Here is a 24,829-nt window from a genome sequence, read left to right as displayed (position 1 = left end):
TCACCACTGATCCTTTTCCTATTTCCATAGTTTCGCCATTTCCAGAATGTCCTATAGTTGAAATCATACATTATGCCACCTTTTCAGATTGGCTAATTTCACTTGGTAATATACATTTAAGGTTTTTTCATGTCTTTTAATGTCTTGATAGCTCATTTCTCTTTAGCATTTAATAATATTCCATTGCCTGGATGTACCACAGTTTATCAATTCACTTACTGAAGGACATCTTGGTTGTTTTCAGCTTTTGACAATTATGAATAAGACTGATATAAAACTGCTATAAACATCCATATGCAGGTTTTTGTGTGCATATACATTTTCAACTCATTTGGGAAAATATAAATGAGCACAATTGTTGGATTGCGTTTTAAGAGTATGTTTAGTTTTGTAAGAAACTGACAAACTGTCTTCCAAAGAGGCTGTGCCGTTTTTTATTTCCATCAGCAATGAAGGAGAGTTCATGCTGCTCCACATTTTTGCCAGCATTTGGTGTTGTGTTTTGCTTTTTGGCCATTCTAGTACATGAGCAGTGGTATCTCATTGTTTTAATTTGCAACTCCATAGACATATAATGTTGAGCAACTTCTCATATGTTTATTTGCCATCTGTATATCTTCTTTGGTAAGGTGTCTGTTCAGGTTTTTTGCCCACTTTTTAATCAGGTTATTCATTTTATTATTGAGCTTTAAGAGTCATTTGTATATATTAGGTAACAGTCCTTTATCAGAAGTGTCTTCTGCAAATATTTTCTCCCAGTCTGTGGCATGTCTTCTCATTTTTTTGACATTGTCTTTCACAGAGTGGAAGTTATAATTTTAATGAAGTCCAGCTTATCAATTATTTCATGGATCACACCTTTGGTGTTATATCTAAGAATTCATTGCCATACCAAGGTCATCTAGATTTTCTCCTGTTTTTTTTTTAGGAGTTTTACAGTTTTAAGTTTTACATTTAGGTCTGTGATGCATTTTGAGTTAATTTTTATGAAGGGTGTAAGATCTGTGTCTAGAATTTTTTTTTTCTTGTGTATGTGGATGTCTGCTTATTTTAGCACCATTTGTTGAAAGATTATCTTTGCTCCATTGTACTTACCTTGCTCCTTTGTCAAAGATCAGTTGACTATATTTAGGTGGGTCTATTTCTGGGCTATTTTGTTCCACTGATTTATCTATTGTTTCACCAAATACCACAGTGTCTTGATTACTTTAAGTCTTAAGCTTGGGTAATGTAAGTTCTCCAACTTTGTTCTTCAATAATATGTTACTCTTCTGGGTCTTTTGCCTCTCCATATAATATTTAGAATCAGTTTGTCAATATCAACAAGGTAACTTCCTGGGATTTTGATATGGATTGCATTGAATATACAGTTGACTCTTGAACAACAAAGGTTTGAACTGCTTGGGTCCACTTATGTGCAGATTTTTTTTCAATAAATAAGTAGTATGATACATGATCCATAGTTTGTTTAATTAATCTACAGATGCAGAACCACTGATATGGAGGACCAACTGTAAAGTTACACACGGATTTTTGACTGTGTGGAGAGTTGGAGTCCCTAACCCTTGCATTGTTCAAGGATCAAATGTATAGATCAGGTTGGGAAGGACACAATATTAAATATTTCTGTGAACATGGGTTATCTCTCCATTTATAAAAATTTCTTTCATCCATGTTTTATAGATTTTCTTATATAGATATTGTACTTATTTTGATGGATTTATACCTAAGTATTTCTTTTTTTATGTCCTAATGTCAATAGCATTGTTTTTCATTTCAAATTCCACTTGTTCACTGCTGGTATACAGGAAAGCAATTTACTTTTGTATATTAAACTTATATCCTGCAACCTTCCTTATAACTGCCTATGAGTTCCAAGAGGGATTTTTGGGGTTTTTTTTGTTTTGTTTTTGGTTGATTCTTTTGGATTTCCTACATAGATAATTATATCATCTGCACACAAAGTGTTTTATTTCTTCCTTCCCAATTTGTATGCTTTTATTTCCTTTTTTTTGACTTACCGTATTAGTTAGGACTTCAAATATTATATTGAAAGCAATGGTGAAAGGGAACATCCTTGCTTGTTCCTGATCTTAGCAGGAAGGCTTTTAGTTTCTCACCATTGAGTATGATGTTAGCTGTAGGTTGTTTGCATAGATACATACAAAAAATATCTATAAAATATATTTTTTATCAACTTGAGGAAGTTCCATTAATTCACTGTTTGCTGAGAGTTTTAAATCATGAATACATGTTGGATTTCGTCAAATGCTTTTTCTGCATCTATTGATATAATCATGTGATTTTTCTTGTTTAGCCTGTTAATGTGACTGATTACATAAACTGATTTTTTTTTTTTTTTTTTTTTTTTTTGCAGTACACGGGCCTCTCACTGTTGTGGCCTCTCCCGTTGCGGACCACAGGCTCCGGACGCGCAGGCTCAGCGGCCATGGCTCACGGGCCCAGCCGCTCTGCGGCATGTGGGATCTTCCCAGACCAGGGCACAAACCCGTGTCTCTTGCATCGGCAGGCGGACTCTCAACCACTGCACCACCAGTGAAGCCCCATAAACTGATTTTTGAATGTTGAACCAGACTCGTATACAGGGAATAAATCATAATGTTACATTATTTTGATTTCTATCATTTCCTTTTGATTCTTAAATTTTCCATTTCCCTTATATTATTCATCTGCTCTTGCATGTTTTTGACTTTTTCCCTTAGAGCCCTTAACACATTAATCTCCTCTTGGATAATTTCAACACCTGTGTCATATCTGAGGTTATGATTGTTTTGTTCTTCAAACTGTGACTTTCCTACCTTTTACATGCTTTGAAATTTTTGTCAAAAGCTGGACCTGTAAAAGTAAATTTTCCTTTAGTTTAATGATTTATGTTAATATTGCTAGAAGTCAGACTGTGATTAAACTTTCCGTAGGTATAGGTGTCAGAGGCTTCAAATTTCTCCAGCGTCCTTATTTTTAGCTCTTGCTTCGATTTGGGGCATTCCTTTGTGAAAGTCTCTTACTCACAGATCTTTCAGGTGTAATCTACTGATGTCATACTGGAGTCCATTTGGTATAGTGATAAGGTGTTGGCGAGGAAAAAGGTTCTATTCGATTCTAATTAAACCTCAGTCTTTTAGTGGATCTGTACCACAGGGATGTGATCTTCACAAGTGTTTCTCCACGAGAATAGCTTTATTACTCCTGACCTCTATTCCCTTTTCTGACTCCAATATTCCCAATCTATTTTCTTGAAACCCTGGCCCCTCTCAATGATGTTATTTTTCCTCCTTACAAAGGTATTAAGGGTGGATGGGACCTGAGAGGGAAGATTACCAACTGATGAGCCTCTGGTAGTCTTTGCCTCTAGATAATAGTCCTTTTGTGATGTTATAGAGAACACTTTATTTCACATTGGCTTCTCTTTCCTTTCCCTTCCATGGGGGATCTTAGTCAGATCCTCATAGTAAGAACCTGGTGGGGTTCGCAGTAGAAGCCCAGGAAAGTGTGGGTCTCTTCCAAGACTGCAGTTCAAAGGGTCTCTTGCTTTAAGCTAGTGGACACAACCTCCAGCAATTAATCAGTTAAATGATCCCACCACTTTATGGCTTCTGCTGCAGCTAGGCAGATCTCTACTGTCTTTCTCTCTGCATGAACCTATCTCTTCAGATTTTACGGTGGCTATTTGTCTTGCAACCTCACTTTTCTAATAGGTACAAGAAAAGTTGTTGATTCTTCAGTCCAGCTTTTTCTTGTTGTAAGAGAAGTTACAGTCTCTGAGATCCTTGCATATTGGAGTTAAATTAAACCATAAGTCTCTCTAATTTTTAAAGATTTTACAGAAGCAGATATCTCAACTTCCATTTAATTTTGTTCCAGTAGACTAAAGATAGCTTTAAAAATTATGACAAATGTTCCTTTCACTTCCACAAATTCTGTGAGTCTATGAGAAGGTTAGCTATGGCATTTCTTGCTAACTGATGATCAAGGCTTGATATTACTATAAAATTCATTGCAGGGTGCTACATTTCAAGAACTGTCCCATGACCTTCCCATTCAGGTGTTCTCAGTGGAATGCAAAAGCAAAAATTTGGCTTCTCTCCACTAACTCAATTAAGATCCCTTCTAGCTCATCAAGCTGAACAAAAAAGTACGTTGAGGGCATGTGACCGTGGAAAATAAGAGGACATGACACAAAAGACTTGGGCCAGGAAATTTTATGTTGAAATCTGAGTGTGAGGTATCTCAGTACATGAGATTTCTAAATACGTAGGTCATCAATGCAAATATGAAAGGGCTTTATGATTTCTAGATTTTCCAACTTATTCTATTGATCATTTCTTTAGGATTTTTTTTTAAATAGATGTTTTTGGAAAAAAGCCATTACAACGTTGGCATATCTGAGAACTCTAGTCTCTTTCAAGGTAAGCATTAGTAATATATCTCTCCCACAAAGATTCAGCTGAAAAATACTTCTTAAAATTACTTTATTCAAAAATAATTATATATATACCAACAATTTGTACACTTTTTACCCTTTAGTAAATATCGTAAAGGATATGAGTATCAAGTAACCTCAGATACTTTTATGTTCTAATATTAAAGCCAGTAAACAAAATAATCATCTTTTGATTTTAAGATTAAAATGATTTTGTCCTATAGCATGTAAAGGAAAATATAACTCATCTTCTTTAATATACATTTCCATTTTAATAATCTATATTTTCACTTTGTCATGAACAATCCCTTGTCATTTGCTTCTTTAGAATGGTTATAAATTTAAAAATTCAAAACCTTCGTGTTAACACTCTTACTTAAGTAACTATTTCATATGTTTAGTGGGATACTTCAACTGGTTTTTTACTGTAAGACACACTGCTGGCAAATGGGTCTTACGCTTTCCCAGGTTTAGGTAATAAGCACAAATATGTCTCACAAATAAATGGGAGATTAGGTATATAGAATGTTCTATGAATAACAAACACGCATAAAGAGAGGATCTAATCATCATTTGATTATTTAATCTCTTCAGCCCTAGGGGAGGGTGGGCTGAAATTTAACCATTTCTCCCCCAAGTACAAAGAACCACATGAAAGACTTGAGATGCTTCTAACATACTCTTTTGGGTTTAAAATAACAAAGATTAGGGCTTCCCTGGTGGCGCAGTGGTTGAGAGTCCGCCTGCCGATGCAGGGGACACGGGTTCGTGTCCTGGTCCGAGAAGATCCCACATGCCGCGAAGCGGCTGGGCCCGTGAGCCATGGCCGCTGAGCCTGCACGTCTGGAGCCTGTGCTCCGCAATGGGAGAGGCCACAACAGTGAGAGGCCCGCGTACCTCAAAAAAAAAAATTAAAAAAATAACAAAGACTAAGAATCTGTTTATATTTAATCATTAAATATATAAAGGTTATAGACAAGCATCTTATTATAAATAAAACATGGTTTAGGGCAAAAGCTTTAAGAAAATTAAAGGAATTTTTGCTTAATAATTACATCTCATAAAAACTATCATACCATAGATCCAAAAAGGTCTAGTTTTAGGTAGACTGAACTGAGACATCTGGAAATTAGGTTATTTTACTATTATAATAAGAACACCACCACCACAACAACCAGCAGGTACCATGATTTGAAAAGAAAACTGTATTTGTTTTGATTCAATTGGTCTAAATTTAGCAGATAATTATTGAGCAGAGTTTTAGGAGAATTATATAAGATAGTTTATAATAGTAACCAATAATGGGGACAACTCAGAAACTGAGAAATAAGATTAATTGCCTTTTGTGAGCAAAACAAAAATATACTGGATCTCATTGGCAAAGTCAAGAGACAGAAATGATCTTAGGCCAAAAATAGAGTGAAATCTGATCAAATATACTAACATATCTAAAGGAAAAATGTGTAGTCAAGGATAGAGGATTTGTTGGTTATTGTCAGGGCTGAGGAACAAGAAGAGAGGTACATTTTCTTGGGTCTCCAGCTTTGTCCTGACACATGTATATTCTGGCTCAAGAACATGAGTACCTACATGGTTCTCTCAGTGTGTATATCTTTATGGAGTTAGCTGTATGGAGATGGATTTATCAGGCTATGAAGTTATCCATTGACCTCCATTTTTCTGCCATGTCATATTCATCTAGCAACATCCTGAATCTAATTTGCTGTCCCCTACAATATGTCTACAAGAAAAGAATATGCTTATCAGCCGAAGGAAGCTTATTCAAGACGGCCATATTTCCCATTGTAAGAGATGATACACTGGCTTTCTCATTTTCATATATCAGTCTGAGTGTTAACAAAGAAGTGATCTTGTGCTGAAGCATCAGACCCCTAAGCTTTCAAGTTTTGAGAGTTAGCTTTGCATTGCCGCATTCACTGAGGTAATACCATGCTGTGGAAACTAGATGCTCTCTACGGATGACACCCAAGCCCCAAATAAGGTCCTTCTCTATAAGCTTCAACAATTCTATTGGTCAGCTTTTGAAATGTATCCTTGATACTACCACTCTTTATCACCTTAGTACAAAGAATCATCAATTCTCATCTAGAGCAATAGCCCCTAGATCTGGTCTCTACAGTCTGTTTCCCACATAGCACACAGCCAAAGTAATTCTTTAAAATGTAAGACAATAAAATTCTTATGAGAGAAAAGTCAACCCCTTTTTACATCTAGACGCTGCAGCCCTGCTCCCTAACAACTGATCTCATCTCATCTCTCCATTCTTGCCCACGCTGTTTCAGCCACTCCAATCTCCTCGCATCCTGGAATTCTCTCTTCCCCAGATTTCTTCCTTATTCTCTTCAGATCTCTATTCAAAGGTCGCCTCATCTGAGAGGACTTATTAGATGACATCCCATTTCATATAGGATTCCTTCCAAACCTGTCATTCTCTCTACATAGCCCTTATCCTGCCTCGCTTTTATGCAGAGACTTAGCACTACCCAGCACATCATGTGTTTATTTGTGAACTGAAGGTATCAGTTCCATGACAGCGGGGATGAGTTTTCGCTCACTAGTGCCTGGAATAGGGCTTGATGCATAGATGGTACCCAGTACATTTGTTAAATCAACAGTTGCAAGAGAAATGTGTAATAACAAAGGCTATTAGATTAGCTTCCAGGAATCTAGTCCTGCCTTTGCCCTCAATTAGACTTCTGTGTGATATTTGACAAGTCACTGGCTCCCTATCTTCAGCTTCTTTATCTATAAAATGCAACTAATAATAGCTCTGTGGGTCAAATACTACATGTGAAAGGGTTTTACATAATAAAACCCTGAAAAATTATGAGAGATTTGGACAAACAAGATATCCAGGCTTACAAACAGGATAAGCGGCAAAGTTTAGTGAGAAGCACACTGAATCCTGAGTGTGAAATGCTGACTAAGTCCCAGCTCTCCCACTGACCAGCTCTGTGACTTTGGGTCGCCACCCTTTTAAACCTCATATCCCTGATGAAAGAAAAAACTCCTTTTCTCAATCAGATTTTTTCAGTCATTTTAAAGAAGTTGTACCTTAGTCATCAGGGAAAGCATCAGTGACTAAGGATTTTTTAATTAACTGCTTCTCCGTAATTTTTCAATCAACAAGTTATTCACTGAGCATCCACACGTGCCAGGCTCTTTCCTAGGCGTTTGGGATAAATCAGGGTATAAATCAGACACATATCCTCATGGAGCTTACCTTCCACTGTGGAGAGACAGGTAAGAAACAATAAACATAAGTAAATGAAGTAGTATTTTGGAAGGTGATGTGTATTATACGGACAAAATAGCATAGTAAGGAACTGGGGATTGGAAATGTGGAAGGGGAAGGGGATGAGTTTGCAATTAAATAAGAGGCCATGACATCTGAGCACGCACTGCCATTGAAAGACCTTCTCTCCTCCTCCTTCCGCTTTTATTTTTTTTGCTCAAAAATTTGATACTATAAATATATTTTGCTTAAAATTATAGAAAATATGTACTCCCACTGAAGTAGCAGATTATAATAATAAACCTTTGAAGAAATATTATTGTAAAAACCTTTGAAATTAATCTTTCCATGCAGAAATCTGTAAGCTTCTTACAAAATGCAGTTGATCTCATAAGGTTTCTTAATACTGATTTCTTTAAAAGAAGCAAAATTCTCATTGCAAATGAAATAAATAGTAATATCTTTAAAACTCATACATATTCTTTAGTCCACTTATTTTGAAACTCATGAATTTTAGTGTTAAGTTTTCTATTCTGGAAACTGCTAAAGCAAGGTGGTGAGTGGAGGAAAGGTAGAAAGGCAGAGGCTTTTTTTATGTATGTAAGACAATGTCCCATCATTTGGCTTTTGCCTTCCTAGGAAGGCTGCGTGCACAATGACCAGGCAACCATGCCTCGTAGGATCAGGAAAATGGCAAAAGGGATGTTAGGCTTCCAGAGAACAACCATGTAGAGTCTGAAATGGCTTTCTAGGCAAACGCAATCAATTGATCCCCTCCATCAGCCCTCTGGATTGTAGTGTGTGACTAGAAAAGCCACCAGAGGAAGACCTGTTGAAGTGGGCACTCTAAGAGGGAGAGAGTTGGAATTAGTTTATGGGTTATATTTAATGACCTTGGTGAACTGCTCATCACAGAACTGAGACATACGAAGCAGTCATTGTTTTAGCACAGATACTCACTATGTTAGAAATTTTTAGTGCCCCAATAAAGACCTAAATTTTAGGGCATGACTAATAAAGAAAAAGTCCAAAATGACAGAATAGTCATTTTTAGCCTAAAATCTTAAACTGAAGAACCACATCATTATTTGGGTTCCTATCTGGTTACAGCAGCCCTCCTCCCTGAGTATAAAAAAACCTGTATATCCACCTGCAACCTGGCGTAGAACATTGGTGTCTATTTGTCAGTGCTTCTGGAGTTCTTGGAAGTGACAAAATGTGACACAAATGCTATTATTTATAGTCTGTCCCTGTTCAATGAAAAGAATCCACGGGCTGCTGTTGCCAAGAGCAGCATTAGTTACCCAGCCTGACAATTTCATTTCAGGGTTCTCATTGGTTGAGACTGAACAGAGTTCTTTAGGCAATGAAAATCATAGACCTCTCTTATGACTAGCGAAGCTTCTTTCAGACCCAAGTTGCCTCTGGTTTCTAGTAGTGTTTGCACTGCACACATTCTCACAGGGTTTGACATGACAACCAAAGCCATTCTGTCAGGGAATAGATTATAGGTGTGGCCAGCCACCACCTCTAGTCTCAAACCCAATTCATTTGCCTTTTTCACTTCTATCAACTTTTTTTTCCCCTAAGATTTATTTCTGTTGTTATATGGATATGAATTCCAATAGGTCAGGTCCCTGCCTGCCTTGTGTCTCCTATTTGGTCCTTTACTTGATCTGAAACAATGTATCAAGTAAGGGAAAGGTAGATAAGGAGTGAGGGAGAGAGAACAAAATATAAAAATGTAGAACAAAAACATTCTAACTGAATTAAACAATTATTGAATACCTACTATGTTCAGGACTCAATATTAGACATGGTATATATTCATAAATAATTAAGAGCTTAGTTTTTTTAAGTAAATACATATAAATACCTTTACAGAAATATAAATAAAGTTCTATGGCATATGAGAAAAGAAATATAACACATTATTTGCAATGATAAGCAAAAGCATTTTTCACTCAGCCATTCACTTCTTCGTTTATTTTGCATTTGTAAAGCACCTTCTATATACACTCAAGGAATATCAAAATAAACAAGACAGTCCCACCACTTGAAAGTTGTATAAGTAGCTTCTCAAAATTCAGTGTGATCAGAATCCCCTAAAGAGTGTGTTAAAATACAGATTGCTGGGTCACAACTCCAGGTATTTTTTTGATTCAGTAGGGCTCAGATTGGGCCTGAGAGTCAGCATTTCTACCTTGTTCTTGGGTGCTGCTATTACTGTGATCTCAGGATTATACCTGGAGAACTACGAGGCTAGAGCAGTGCTTCTCAAATTTAGTGTCCATGAATCCCCTTGAGTTCTTGTTAAGAACATTTAGTAGGACTGATGCAGGGCCCCAGATTCTGTAATATTCCATGTACTTCACTTTGAGTAGTGAGGGTTTAGTAGGTGGACAGAAACTTGTAAGGAAATACGCACAGAAGACATTATGAAATAAACAGTAATTAAGACAAACCTTGAAGAAGGGATGGGGTTTTTGCAGGGGGCCTGTGAGAGTGTGCAGACAGAACAGGTTCAGGGCAGGCTGGGGGTGTGAGAGAGGGAAAGGGACAATAGATTTTGATCAGAAATGGAAGTGTGAGGTGGTATGATTTGGGACTGGAATAACTTCCAGTAATGAGGAAGTCCAGGACATGGTTATATGGGTCAGTAACTGGAACAGAGCAGAAATGGGAGCTCCTTGAGTTAAGGAAGCCAAGGAAATGTGAGACTACATTATAGGAAGGACATCAAAAGAATACTGAAGTTCCCAAAGAGTTGGCAGAAGTAAAGAAGAAAATGGAGCCAAGTTACCGAGGAGAAGCTCCTAAAGTCAGTGCATTGTCATGAAGTTCAGTAAATCACTTTGATGGAAGAGGTTTCAGAAGACATGAAATTAATGAGTGATGGTGGGTAAACAATGATCTGAAAACAGCAGTGTTGAACGTGAAATATGTTAGGTCCATCCCTTGGCCCTCTGAATAAAAAGACTTTGCTTCTACTGAAGAACAATGGGTAATATGGGTATTTGCAGAGAAAGAACAGCTTTCAGTTGAGACGAGCTAGCAGAGGAGTACAAGGAACAAAAGGTCAAGGTGGTGGCAAGTCAAAATACCACACTGGAAAAAATGTCACATGGGTAGTGGAAATGGGAAAAAAGGCTGAATTAATTTGGATAGAGTTGAGAGAATGTGGAAGAGGATTCTATTTATGTCACCAAATTTCATAACAGAAATTAGGGAATGAGGGATTTGTGAATTATTAACAGCAATGGGGGAGCAAAAGTAGTGATTCAAAATAAACAACAACAGTTAGAAAACAATTAAACTAAGGACACAAGTCATCCCTACATAGAATCTACTGAGAGTTAATTAAGGTATGACCATAAAAAAATAATGTTATAGAAATCAAGATCCTACTCATCTCCACCAGTGTCCAGCTATTTTAACCTGGGCAGATTACACAGCCTCTCTGTGCCTCAATGTCTTCATCTGTAGAATAAAGATAAGAGCTATCGCCTATACAACACTTACTATGTGCCAGTTGCTGTCTTTAAGTCCTTTGTACAATTAACTCATTTAATTCTCAAAGCCACTCACTCAGGTAGGTGGTCTATCAATCATGCATGAGAAAACAAACACAGAGATTAAGTTAGGAGATCTAACAACTGGCAGAGAATTTGAACCAAGGCACCCTGGTCACAAAAACCAGTCTCTTAAACATTATACTACTGTCTCTTGGTTAGTAATAGATAATACTAGTAAATACCTCTTAAAGTGATTTGAGAATTAAATGTGTAAAGTGCCTAGAACAGTTTCTGACACATAATAAGAATTCAAAAAATACTAGATATTTAGTGGCTTATGTCTCATCCTCATTTTCTAAAAATACAGGATCAGAAGTTGAGATCCTAGAAAATTAGTAATCGTGGTTTCTGTAGTTATCCTAGTTAATAATAAAAAAGTGCTAATTAAAACCATATGTCATCTACTAAATTAGCAAAATTTAAAAATAATATCTAAAACTGGAACTCTTAGGCAAAATTTATTGGCATACCCTTTTAATGAACAATGTTTTCCAGAAACTTGAAAAAGTATATACACTTTTATTTGCTAACCCTCTTACTTCTTAGCTGGCAGCATATTCTGGGGGAAACAGAAAAGACTTTAGATCAGGTCGTCCTGGTTTCAAATTCTGACTCAGGTAAAAATGAAAATACAAAGAGTTCCTTCCACATACTAGTTAAGTCATCTTGGTTCAGCTAGTCATTTCTCTGAGCATCATTTTCTCATCTGCAAACTGGGCATATTACATAGCTAAGAAAAAACAGATTACATGAGATAACAAGGGTAAATTACACAGCAATTTGTATAGATTGAACATGTATTAGTTGCTTTCCTTAAATATTTGGTTCATGAAATGAACCCAAGAATATAACTCAAAAAAAGTGGCTATATACTATTTTTAACTTATAATAACCAATCTAAATATTCAATAAGGGAAATAAATGTATTAATTTGCATTGATATGATGAAATCCTTATGCAGTTATCATAAATACAAAATATATGACAAATGGAAAGGTCTTATGTAATTTATGTAATAGAATATTGAAATTATTTTATGATTACAATTTATATATAAAAATTATGGAGCCAGAAGATGACATGGAAAACAACTGTTTTACTAGATTTGTTTTTTTGGCTTCTACTATTGTTGAGAACACGTCATTTCTCTAATAATTTTTGATATCATTAATATCAAGTCACAAATGCTTTTATCTGAATATTTCATCTGAGAATGAATATTTCATCTAAAGTGCTCTGACATTTATGTTTCAACCTGAGCTTCAAAGATCTTTCTTTAACTTGCACTTAATTCAGATGGTGCTAGAAGATCTGATATAGCAAAAACCAGTACTTAAAAACTTTGAATTTTTAAACTTCTTATCATATATTCATTTAATAAATATTTACTGAACATTATTGAATAATTTTGTAGTTTCCAATAAGCTTGGACTATTTAAGCCTTTGTCATTTCCTTTTTTCTATTCCTCCTTGTCACCCCAACAAACAATATCTATCAGTTTATTTAAATATTTGCTAACTTACAAAACTCCTTTAAAATCTGCTTAGTAACTCAGATAAACTAGATAGCAATACTAAAACGTATTTTTAAATAAAATCCAAAAGTTATATATTTTGTCAGTTCTTAATTTTTGATATGTGGCTGTCATAATTTCTCTCACAAAATGCCCCAATTTTACTTTTGCAGAGCAAAGCTTGAACTAGTTTTTAAAAAACTGTTTTGTGACATTTTTAGCTTTTTCAGGAATATTCTACATTCCCAAGAAGCAAAGATACACAGAGCTTCTATGAAAGAGAGAAGGAAGAAAGGGGGGGAGAAAAGTAGAGAGGGAAAATATTCAAGATTTAGAGGTAAAACTGTATATACATTTTATGTAGGAAGATAAGGTGGGTCCTCAAATGTCAGATAGAAGGGCAAGTAGTGCTTTCATAGACAAGCCTTTCACTCAGTGAAGACATGATTCAACATAAGATTCTATAAAGTGTGCCACATTCACACCAGTGCTAATGTGAAGAGAAGTCATCCAGTGAGATCTCTTCACTAAGCTTGAAATATTCATTAAAACCACATCAGCCTCTACAGGATACTAAAAAATAGCTTATGCAGGTGCATAGATATATCACATTAGATTGAGATGCTGACTTTTGATTGCTCATAATTTAGTTGGAAAATCCTGTCAAGAAGAAAGTTTTTCATTCATTGCCTGAGATAAAAGTGTTCACAAGAAAAATAAAATGGAAACATACATCTTATTAGCACTTTTTACTTAGGGGAGGTTGCAATGAAAAAAGTTGGAAGAAAGTGAGTTTTCCCATGGAAATCTTCAATAAATTATTTAGGTAGTTAAGAAGTAAATGACACTACTAAGTTCAAGCACAGAAATGGAAACACTGAGTCAGAAAAGGAAAAGAAAAGCTAATGCTGAATTTCAAATAAAATATCTAAAGCCTGATATTTTTAAGGAAGCTCTAAAAATTGACCACCTTGATGAAATGTCAGGATATGACTGGGGGATAAGTTAAATACAATCAACATGGGGGATAAGTTAAATACAATCAACAATCTTAAGACATGACACACTTAACTTTAGAGGCAAAAGTCTCTATTGCAGTGTTACCCCTATCATAAATTTGTACGTATTCTATTATTTATTTCAATCTATATCACCATCTGTAAAAAAAGCTTACATTAAAAATCTACTCTAGGGCTTCCCTGGTGGCGCAGTGGTTGAGAGTCCACCTGCCAACGCAGGGGACACGGGTTCAAGCCCTGGTCTGGGAAGATGCCATATGCCGCCGAGCAACTAAGCCCGTGTGCCACAACTACTGAGCCCGCATGCCACAACTACTGAAGTCCGTGCGCCTAGGGCCTATGCTCTTCAGCAAGAGAAGCCACCGCAATGAGAAGCCCGTGAACCGCAACGAAGCGTAGCCCCCACTCGCCACAACTAGAGAAAGCCCGTGTGCAGCAATGAAGACCCAATGCAGCCGAAAGTATATAAATTTTTTTTTAAAAATCTACTCTAGGTAACCATGTGGCTGATTAAATTATCACACTAGCTTCCAATTTCGTACTTCTTTTTCTTTTTAAATTTATTTATTTTTGACTGTGTTGGGTCTTCGTTGTTGTGTGCGGGCTTTCTCTAGTTGTGGCGAGCGGGGGGCTACTCTTCGTTGCTGTGCGCAGGCTTCTCATTGTGGTGGCTTCTCCTGTTGCGGAGCATGGGTTCCAGGCATGCGGGCACCAGTAGCTGTGGCTCGCGGGCTCAGCAGCCGTGGCTAGCGGGCTCCAGCGTGCAGCCTCAGCAGCTGTGGCGCACAAGCCTAGCTGCTCCGCGGCATGTGGGATCCTCCCGGACCAGGGCTTGAATCCGTGTCCCCTGCATTGGCAGGCGGACTCCCAGTCAATGTGCCACCAAGGAAGTCCCCAATTTTGTACTTCTTGACTCAAAATGCTTTATCCGTCTTATTATTATAATGCTGGTATTGCCCTCAATTATGAGACAGCTGCACAAGTTCATGGAAAGTGCGAATGGGTGCTGTTCAACTTGAGAAATTAAGTTTGCTCACTTGAAACAAAAGAAAAAGATGCGAGAAATTTAAAAGTGGCAAGGAGATTTTCAGCCCTCATAATTCTTCTTCTAAGCTTAATTATTTCACTCTGAACTTGAAAGAGTCTAATTCATAATAAAAAGAGTCAAATGTAAGTGAAGACTGGAAGGCAAACGATAAGAATAGAGTGACAACTCTCTCCGTCTAAATTATCCCCCAAATATTATGGCTTAAGGTAAAACAGAAATGTTAATAACTGTCATTTCCCAAAACTTGACAAACCAAAAAGTACACACCACCCCATGTCCATGTCTCATCCTATTTTAAATGGAACAAAGTGACTTTCAGAGGCTGGGAAGTGCATAATTACATAGGCTGGAGTCTTTGGACTTTGATCATAATTATAGTGCTTTATCCATCCATCACTTGTTGCTTGAGGAGTATTCCTTGGTGAGTTCTTTAAAGGAGATAGAAACCCTGTCAGGACAAATTTGAGCTACAAAACAGCTAATCAAAAACTTGGCTCTCTTGACTTGAAACAGATTGAAAATTGCCACTTTAATCTCACAATCCACTTGGCTTTTAAGTAAAGTGAGAACATGAAGTCTGTCTTTGGAAAGGCATGTGGTCTCTGCTGTTCATACCACTGGGGATACCTTTTTACGAGCTTCAACTGGGACATTGGGTCCAAGTTTGTCTCACTCTCTCAAAATTGGGTGTGCATACAAACCAATCATCTGGTGTGCTTGATAAAAATGCTGCTTTTGCATTCCTTGCCCTCACCCTCAGTTTCTCAGAGGGAGGCATCAGTGTAATTTAAACCTAAAATTAACTGGGAAACTTATACCACCAGAAGGCCTGCAGCTGTTTTTTCCCAAGAGTGGTCTGAGACGTTCATGAATCAAAATTGTTTGTTTTTGTTAACAATGCAATTCCGAAGCTCCACCTGGATTATCAAGTCATGGTCTCAGGGTATCGATGGAACAGATCTCTGAATTCCTGACAGCATCAGAAGTGAACGTGTATATTACTATATTTTCCTGAATCTGAATTTGGGCATCACAGTTTCAGTTACCTCCTAAGAGTCAAATGTATTCCACTATGAAGCATTTTGAGAAACCTTAACAGATGCTACTAACCAAAGTCACCCTTCAAACTTGCTGCCTTCAGAGGGGTGCTTTGTACTTGCAGTACCCAGCCTGCACGGCCAGGGCCTTCTACCCTTCCTTGCACCTCACTGTAGTATTTCTTCTTTTTTTTTTTTAACATCTTTATTGGAGTATAATTGCTTTACAATGGTGTGTTAGTTTCTGCTTTATAACAAACTGAATCAGTTATACATATACATATATCCCCATATCTCTTCCCTCTTGCGTCTCCCTCCCACCCCCCCATCCCACCCCTCTAGGTGGTCACAAAGCACCTAGCTGATCTCCCTGTACTATGCAGCTGCTTCCCACTAGCTATCTAGTTTACATTTGGTAGTGTATATATGTCCATGCCACTCTCTCACTTTGTCCCAGCTTACCCTTCCCCCTCCCCGTGTCCTCAAGTGCATTCTATAGTAGGACTGCGTCTTTATTCCCGTCTTGCCTCTAGGTCCTGCATGACCATTTTTTTTTTTTGATTCCATATATATGTGTTAGCATACGATATTTGTTTCTCTCTTTTTGACTTACTTCACTCTGTATGACAGACTCTAGGTCCATCCACTTCACTACAAATTACTCAGTTTCATTTCTTTTTATGGCTAAGAAATATTCCATTGTATATATGTGCCACATCTTCTTTATCCATTCATCTGTCGATGGACACTTAGGTTGCTTCCGTGTCCTGGCTCTTGTAAATAGACTTGCAATGAACATCGTGGTACATGACTCTTTTTGAATTATGGTTTTCTCAGGGTATATGCCCAGTAGTGGGATTACTGGGTCATATGGTGCTTCTATTTTTAGTTTTTTAAGGAACCTCCATAATGTTCTCCACAGTGGCTGTATCAATTTACATTCCCACCAACAGTGCAAGAGGGTTCCCTTTTCTCCACACCCTCTCCAGCATTTATTGTTTGTAGACTTTTTGATGATGGCCATTCTGACCGGTGTGAGGTGATATCTCATTGTAGTTTTTGTTTGTTTGTTTGTTTGTTTTTTTGCGGTACGCGAGCCTCTCACTGTTGTGGCCTCTCCCGTTGCAGAGCACATGCTCCGGATGCACAGGCTCAGCGGCCATGGCTCACGGGCCCAGCTGCTCCACAGCATGTGGGATCTTCCCGGACTGGGACACGAACCCACGTCCCCTGCACTGGCAGGTGGATTCCCAACCACTGTGCCACCAGGGAAGCCCCCTCATTGTAGTTTTGATTTGCATTTCTCTAATAATTAATGATGTTGAGCATTCTTTCATGTGTTTGTTGGCAATCTATACCTAGGAATAAACCTAGCTAAGGAGACAAAAGACCTGTATGCAGAAAATTATAAGACACTGATGAAAGAAGTTAAAGATGATACAAATAGATGGAGAGATATACCATGTTCTTGGATTGGAAAGATCAACATTGCGAAAATGACTATACTACCCAAAGCAATCTACAGATTCAATGCAATCCCTATCAAACTACCACTGGCGTTTTTCACAGAACTAGAACAAAAAATTTCACAGTGTGTATGGAAACACAAAAGACCCCGAATAGCCAAAGCCATCTTGAGAAAGAAAAATGGAGCTGGAGGAATCAGGCTCCCTGACTTCAGACTATACTACAAAGCTACAGTAATCAAGACAGTATGGTACTGGCACAAAAACAGAAATATAGATCAATGGAACAGGATAGAAAGCCCAGAGATAAACCCACGCACATATGGTCACCTTATCTTTGATAAAGGAGGCAAGAATGTACAATGGAGAAAAGACAGCCTCTTTAATAAGTGGTGCTGGGAAAACTGGACAGCTACATGTAAAAGAATGAAATTAGAACACTCTCTAACACCACGCACAAAAATAAACTCAAAATGGATTAAAGACCTAAATGTAAGGCCAGACACTTTCAAACTCTTAGAGGAAAACATAGGCAGAACACTCTATGACATAAATTATAGCAAGATCCTTTTTGACCCACTTCCTAGAGAAATGAAAATAAAACCGAAAATAAACAAATGGGACCTAATGAAACTTCAAAGCTTTTGCACAGCAAAGGAATCCATAAACAAGATGAAAAGACAACCCTCAGCATGGGAGAAAATATTTGCAAATGAAGCTACTGACAAAGGATTAATCTCCAAAATTTACAAACAGCTGGTGCAGCTCAATATCAAAAAAACAAACAACCCAATCCAAAAATGTGCAGAAGATCTAAATAGACATTTCACTGTAGTATTTCTATGTGTGAAGTTCTTCTTTGGATTCCCTGAGGTCTAGGATGGTATCTTACTCATACCTTCTATCTTCCCCACTCAGCACCAAGAAAATAAATAAGCTCCTGGAATACTTTAGTTAAACAAACAAATCAAAACAAAGTTTTAGTTTCCATAACTACGATTTGAGGATAAAAATCCGTTACGTGGTGAATTCGTTTCCTATTGCTGCTGTAACGAGTTACCACAAACTTGTGGCTTAAACCAACCCAGATGTATCATCTCACAGTTCCATAGGTTGGAAGCCTGATACAGATCTCACCGGGCTGAAATCAAGGTGTTGGCAGGACTGTGTTCCTCCTGGTGGCTGTAAAGGAAAATGTGCTTCCTTGCCTTTTCCACCTTTGAGAGACAGCCAGCCTTCCTTGGATCCTGGTTCTCTTCTATGTTAAAAATCTGTTGAATCTTTTCTCACCTCACATCACTTTTATTCTTTCTCTACCTCTCACTTCCACTTAAGGACTCTTGCGATTACATTGGGTTCCACATGGACAGTCCAAGATAATCTACCTATTTTAAGGTTGGGTGATTAGCAGCTCTAATTCCATCTGCAACCTAATACCCCTTTGCTGTGTAAGTTAACATATTCACAGGTTTTGAGCATTAGGACGTGGCTATCTCTGGAGGCCATTATTTTGCTTACCATACCTGCCACAGTGGATCAGCTATGTAATGTGTTGAATAACACTTTGTTAATCATAAAGTTCTATACAGATCTAATAAAATGTTATGTTCTGTGGTAGAAATAGCACTGAACAGGGAAGAGACTTGAATTCTAGACTTGGTTCTGCTACTATTTCTGTGTGTGTGATTTGGGGCTAATCACTTAACCTCTCTAAGGTTTTAGATTTCTCAATTCTAAAGCAGAAGAATTGGGACAAGTCAAGGTCATGTCAAGACTCATAATCATCTTTGTGCTTAATTTAAAGATGATATAGAGCAAAATGGAACTTCAGGTTTGCCTCCATGAGGACACCATTGTCGCTGGGAAGGAATCTCCAGTTCACTGTTGTGCCATACCCACAAGAGTAGAGCTGAGCAATACCCTAAGGGGATGCATTTCAGACTCTGGTTGGGTTAATATTTAATTCTCAATGTCTTAGTTGTGAACAGTTGGCCAGAAGTTGTTATCCCTACTTATCTCATGAAGAAACTTTGATTTAGATAGCTTAAGTGATTTTATGAAGGTCACATAATCAATGAGTGGTGGAGTTAAGACTATTGGATAATAGTCTTTCGACAAGTCCTATGTGCCCTCAGCTGACACACTTCCCTGCCTCTCTGCCATTTAAATGCACTCACAGCTCAGGAGCAGCATACAGAATTATAATACATCATACTTTTGGCTAACTACAGTGGGTCATGAAGGTCTTTTGACATGTATTCTTGTGGAAATTATAAGGGTTGGAGGCAGATTTTTCTTGACTACAACTGGTGGCTACATTAGTCCCTGCTGATAAACCGTACCTTTGTATTTCTTTATGAACCAGCTCTTCCTGTCCTCTGCCTTGCTTCATTTCAAGTACTGACATAACAACCTACACAGACTGCAGCATGTCAGCTCATTCCTTTCAGTCAGACAAAGAAACTTAGTGATTCTGGAGCTAGCTAAAATTAATGGATTAGCCTTATTAAAAACTGGCCTGCTCATTGAAATGGATGGATACATCCTTAATTGGCATCAGCAATTATATTGTTAAATGTTATATCAATTTTTGAAGTTTCCATGTGCACATAAACAACACTATGGGCACATTTTTCATGTGTTTTTCTACTGGGTATGACCTTGGGAGGAAAAAGAGCATTTGAAAAAAAAGCAGTTGGAGATAGTTTAATAAAGGAACTATTGATCAAGGGAGAAGAGATATGGTATGGCTTTTTGGAGTTAGCAGTGGCTAGAAATGGTTACCACTCCTATGCTCGAAGGAAAAGGAGAGAGCAGTTACTCAAACTCAAGACGTCCGGAACTGTGGTTGAGAGCCCCTACAAGACCTGCAGCCTTTAGTAGAAAACGTAGCAGAACAGCAGGGAAACATATACCCCAAATTCACTCTCCTCCTGCCCTTCGATCTCCTACTAGAGGTGCCCACTGGTTGAACCCAAGAGGAAACCAGAGGAGAAAGGAACTGTCAGTGTAATCTTCATAAGTCAGCTTCCTGGGATTCAGAACAAGAAGGATGTAGGGTGGATGTGGAGAAGCAAGTGGAAGACACTCAACACAGGACTACATCTGTCTTTATGCGATTGCATTTGGCAAATAAAATGATCCATTGTAAGTTCGCTGTCACCCACTCCCCTCCTCCTCCTTTTGGGATATATTTAGAAAATACAGTTAATAAAGTTGACCTTTAAGCTAGTAAAGCATAAAATTCACAATCAATATGTAATTTACACAGGAAATACTTCTTACTCATCCATACAGTACTTTAACAGTTCAAGCTTCTTTTGAGTAGAGGGTGACTGAAAAAAATAACTCAAAATCATTTTACAAGTGGTTCAAATAGTAATATGTTTTACTTTCTCTTATTTTTAGTCCTCAGCTATCACAGTGTTTCAAAATTTAATCTTGATTCCTTTTTATCATTTTAGCTGGTTTATTTTCAAAATGATATTTGGAGGAATTTAATCTGTCTTTTAGAATTACTTGGTTAAAGAGATTTATGTTAAAAACTAGGTGGCAATTCTAAAAACTAAAGGGTGCAAGAAGACCCAAATTATAACCCAAACCATAAATTAACAAAAGTTTAACTTGTAAAATGCTAAATTTTAGATTCATTTTGAATATTTACTAATAAAAAGTAAACAGAACTCACTGTATATGGTTTTAATTTATAAGGAAACTGTATCTTACCCTTCGGCTCTTATTTATTGATTTTGCATAATTTCATCTATTTTTGTTAAAATTAAGTTAGCAATAAAATGACAAAACTTGTGATTTGTCCACCTTCTCTTCTTCTTGTAATGGTCAATAGCATCAAAGGGGAAATCTAAGCTCTATAGCTTAAGTACTGTTTTGATTTTCAGAAAAGTTTTTGTAAAGACTAGAGTAAATTAGCATCCACATCAGAGCACAACTAAATACATAATGTGTCAATATGTTCAGGTGCAAAGGAAAAAATAACAGAGGGTGAAATCTCAATTTTAACTGAGAGAATGATTACCATCATACTTTGAAATGTATATTAAAATTGGCTTTTGAGGAATGGCATTAACATTTAGCAGTAAATGATAATAACAGCTCTCATTTATTCTATTTTCTGATAAAAATAAATTTATGCATTAAGGTAGCTTAGAGTTAAAAATAACAAGAAATCCTGTTCTTTCCTTTTTTGAAAATTCTCTTTTATAATTGCTTTCTAAAGACAAGGTCAGGAAAAAGACAAATTTAACTATGTAGATGACTATGATTATGGAATGATTAAATTTGGTCTTACTTAAAATAGATTTTGTAAACTGAGAACTGCAAGGGTTGTCTGCTTAGAAAAAACAGCTCAAACTCATTCACTCCTTAGGTATCAAAGAGAATATTGTTTGATTCTTGCTTCGACAATATATATTATTATAGATTTCTTATAGTGATATCCCACTTATTCATTCATTCATTCACTAAGTAGTCTAGAAATATCTGACAAAGCAGTTAAAATATATGAGGCAAATATATGTTATTAAATATATAAGTACTATAAAGTTAAATAAATAAGCATTACAGCTATATCTTACTCATTTTTGTATTTCCAGTGCCTTGCACAGAGTAGATGCTCGGCAGCAAATATTTTTCTTTCGTTTACTTGCGGATTAAGTTTTTATTACAAATGGAAAGTACATAATCTTGCCTAAAACAATTTACTTGGCAAATAAATATTCCCTGACCACCCTGCACCACCATCTCACAGCTCCCCAACATGCCCCCCCTTCCCCCAAAGTGACACTCACCATGATTAAAGTTCAGGGATTCAGCAAAATTTAAAATATTTTAAAAGTACTATTATTATTTTAAATTTTACAATCTGACAAAAACTGAGGTGATATTTGCTCCATGAATTAGCCGGTTTCCAGGACACTCCGAAAAGCAATTTCCTCATGTATCTATATTTACAGGCTTCCCTCATCAATCACTAGAAATACCTCTGGACAGAGGTGTACATGATTGACATGTGGGTTGCTAGTCAATAGAAAAAAACTTCTGCCAGAGCTGAGATAGATCCATGTACCTACTTTAAAAAAGATGCCATCAAGGGAAGCGTTACAGAGCAAATGTTTCACCACAATTACCCTCTTAGAAATAGTATTTCAAAGATTTTATTGAAGTAGAAAATTTTGAGGCTGGAAAAAATTTCGAGAACTAGAAAATCTTTAGTGTTTTGCTTTTTATCCACCCACTCCCCAACACCAACAAAATCTTATGTAAGAACGTGAACTCCAGAGCCATTCATTTTTGCTACTATTGTTCATGGCACACAGCAAGGCAAGAATCAAATCACCATTCACATTTCCCGTTTCAACCTGGAGGACCACAAACTTGCTTCCTCTCTCTGTTTCCTTTTTCTTCCTTTCTTTTCTCACTCTGTCAACCATTCCATTTACATTTCTCTCTTACTTTTCCTCTTCTGCTGTCTCACACAGCCCACCAAAAATCTCCCAGGAAAAGAAGCTACGTCTACATAGTCCACATTCATGTTTACAAGGTAACAAATCTTATTAATGAAAAAAGATCACACAGTTTCCTTAACTGCCTGAGCAATGTGACCATGAGTCCTGGCCAGAGAGCCCACTGGACTGCTGGGATGAGGCTCTAATAGGCACCATGGTGAATGACAAGTTAACCCCTTTGGAACCACACCATTTTCAGCAATCAGAGGACCTCCCTCATTAGTCTCAGAAAGTAAAGTATGAAATTCCAACATCAAATCTCATACTGTTAAATTAACAACATCACACTGCTACATACGACTTGAATATCTCCCATAACTTTATGACTGGAAAAACACTGTTCAGATTTCATTTACCAGTTTAAAAATAGCAAACTCTAATTTGAAACACAGACACACACACACACACACACACACACACACACACACACACATCGTGCATGCTCACTAATATTCCCTCTTAGTGCTAGGCAAACGTTCCTTCCTATAAACAGAAATAAAATTGAGTATAATTGTTAAGTTTTAAAAGTCAGATTTGTCAAAAGATGCTGTTTGTTATGAAACAAATCAAGAAGAAAATATGCCACAGAGCCAAAATGACAAGCCACAATCTGTTTGGTATAACAATGGCTATTTATCTGTTTTTAAGGTATAAATCAAAATTATTCTGTGTTTCTTTTGACTTGAAGATCACCCACAGACTATTCTATTCCTGTCCAATGAAATGTCTTCTTCTTGGGTTGGTGAGCACTGATCCAGACAAATAACAGATTTTAAACATCTTAAAATGGTGTGACCATTTTTTAAGAAACCATGGGAAGATGGTCTACAACCTTTGTTACTTTGTACATCCAGATAGGAACTAAAAAAGAAAACCAGAAGAGATGCCCACAGACCACTTTAAGTCCACAGAAAGTGCAAAATAATATCACTGTGCTCATAAACAAAGAGAGGCTGCTCTTTGTACACAGCAGAAACACTCATCATACACAAGGCACTCCAATTAAGTTTTGATAGAAGTTACGTCACGTTTAAACTCACCGCTGGATGTAAGGGTCGGGACAGTACTGTAGGGTGGCACACCGTGAAGTTTCAAAATTCATTTCCTTCAACTCTCTTTGATATCAACAAATGGAGAACAGTATTATAACATATACACATATACCTGTGTATACATAGATATAAAGCCAGAAGGCTAAAAGCAATAGGGTCAAATGCTATCAGACATAGAAGTGTAGACACTTCCCCCCTTCACACACATTTGCAAAGAGGCGGAGCGTTTCTTGATTTGAGCCAATGAGATTCATCAAGGGACTAAAACATCAGAAACAGTCGAATCTTACCAGCTGGGCATCCTCTCTAAAGTTGTTCTTCCCCCTCTACCACGGCTTTAGAGTCCTTGTCGTATAGTGGCCACACTTGTTGGCAACTTGGAGTCATCTCTGAACTTCTGGTCTCTCTGGTGATTGGATGCTGGCATGAATGGCATCAGAGTTTAATTTCAGCAGCCTGGACTTTCACAACAGAACAAGAGCTAATGAGTGTCCACCCTGCTCCAGCTAATTAATGTTTCCTTGTCTCTGCATACTGATTTGATTTGAGGGCTTCTGTAACTGCTTCTAGAACTAAATATTTCACAGAGCTGCTTAGGAAGTTGTTTTGTTTTTTTTCTTCATCTCCACCTCCACCCCCCCCTTCCCCCCACCCTTCATTCTCCCTTTCAGCCAACCGCCTGTTGTGGTCACAATCTCAAATAGCAAAGACAGGGAAATTCCTTGATTATATTTAACCTAGAACTCACTCTTCGTCTCAACTAAAAGAGATACCCATTCACATCCCCTTAGCTTTGCTTTCCCTAATTAAAAAATAATAATAACCTTTACTGAGTTTTTCAAATATCCTACCTCAAACACACACACATAATTTTCTTAAAGTAATATTAAAATGGA

The 24,829-nt window shown here is 37.2% G+C and overlaps 1 protein-coding gene across 1 annotated transcript in view; it reads right to left on the bottom strand.

Annotated features, from left to right (window-relative positions):
* The window catches only part of LOC125964415 (tumor protein 63-like), a 103,269-nt gene extending 79,178 nt beyond the window's left edge, over positions 1-24,091 (bottom strand). Inside the window, exon 1 of the mRNA XM_049709849.1 lies at positions 23,922-24,091. Within this exon, the coding sequence (XP_049565806.1) occupies positions 23,922-23,983 (62 nt within the window). The 5' untranslated portion in view covers positions 23,984-24,091. The remainder of the gene's footprint in view (positions 1-23,921) is intronic.
* Between the last annotated feature and the right edge of the window lie 738 nt (positions 24,092-24,829).

Source organism: Orcinus orca, chromosome 5 (assembly GCF_937001465.1).
Source record: "Orcinus orca chromosome 5, mOrcOrc1.1, whole genome shotgun sequence".
Lineage (NCBI taxonomy): Eukaryota > Metazoa > Chordata > Mammalia > Artiodactyla > Delphinidae > Orcinus > Orcinus orca.
The sequence above is the reverse complement of the archived record's forward strand: the minus strand, read 5'-3'. Positions and strand labels throughout refer to the sequence as shown.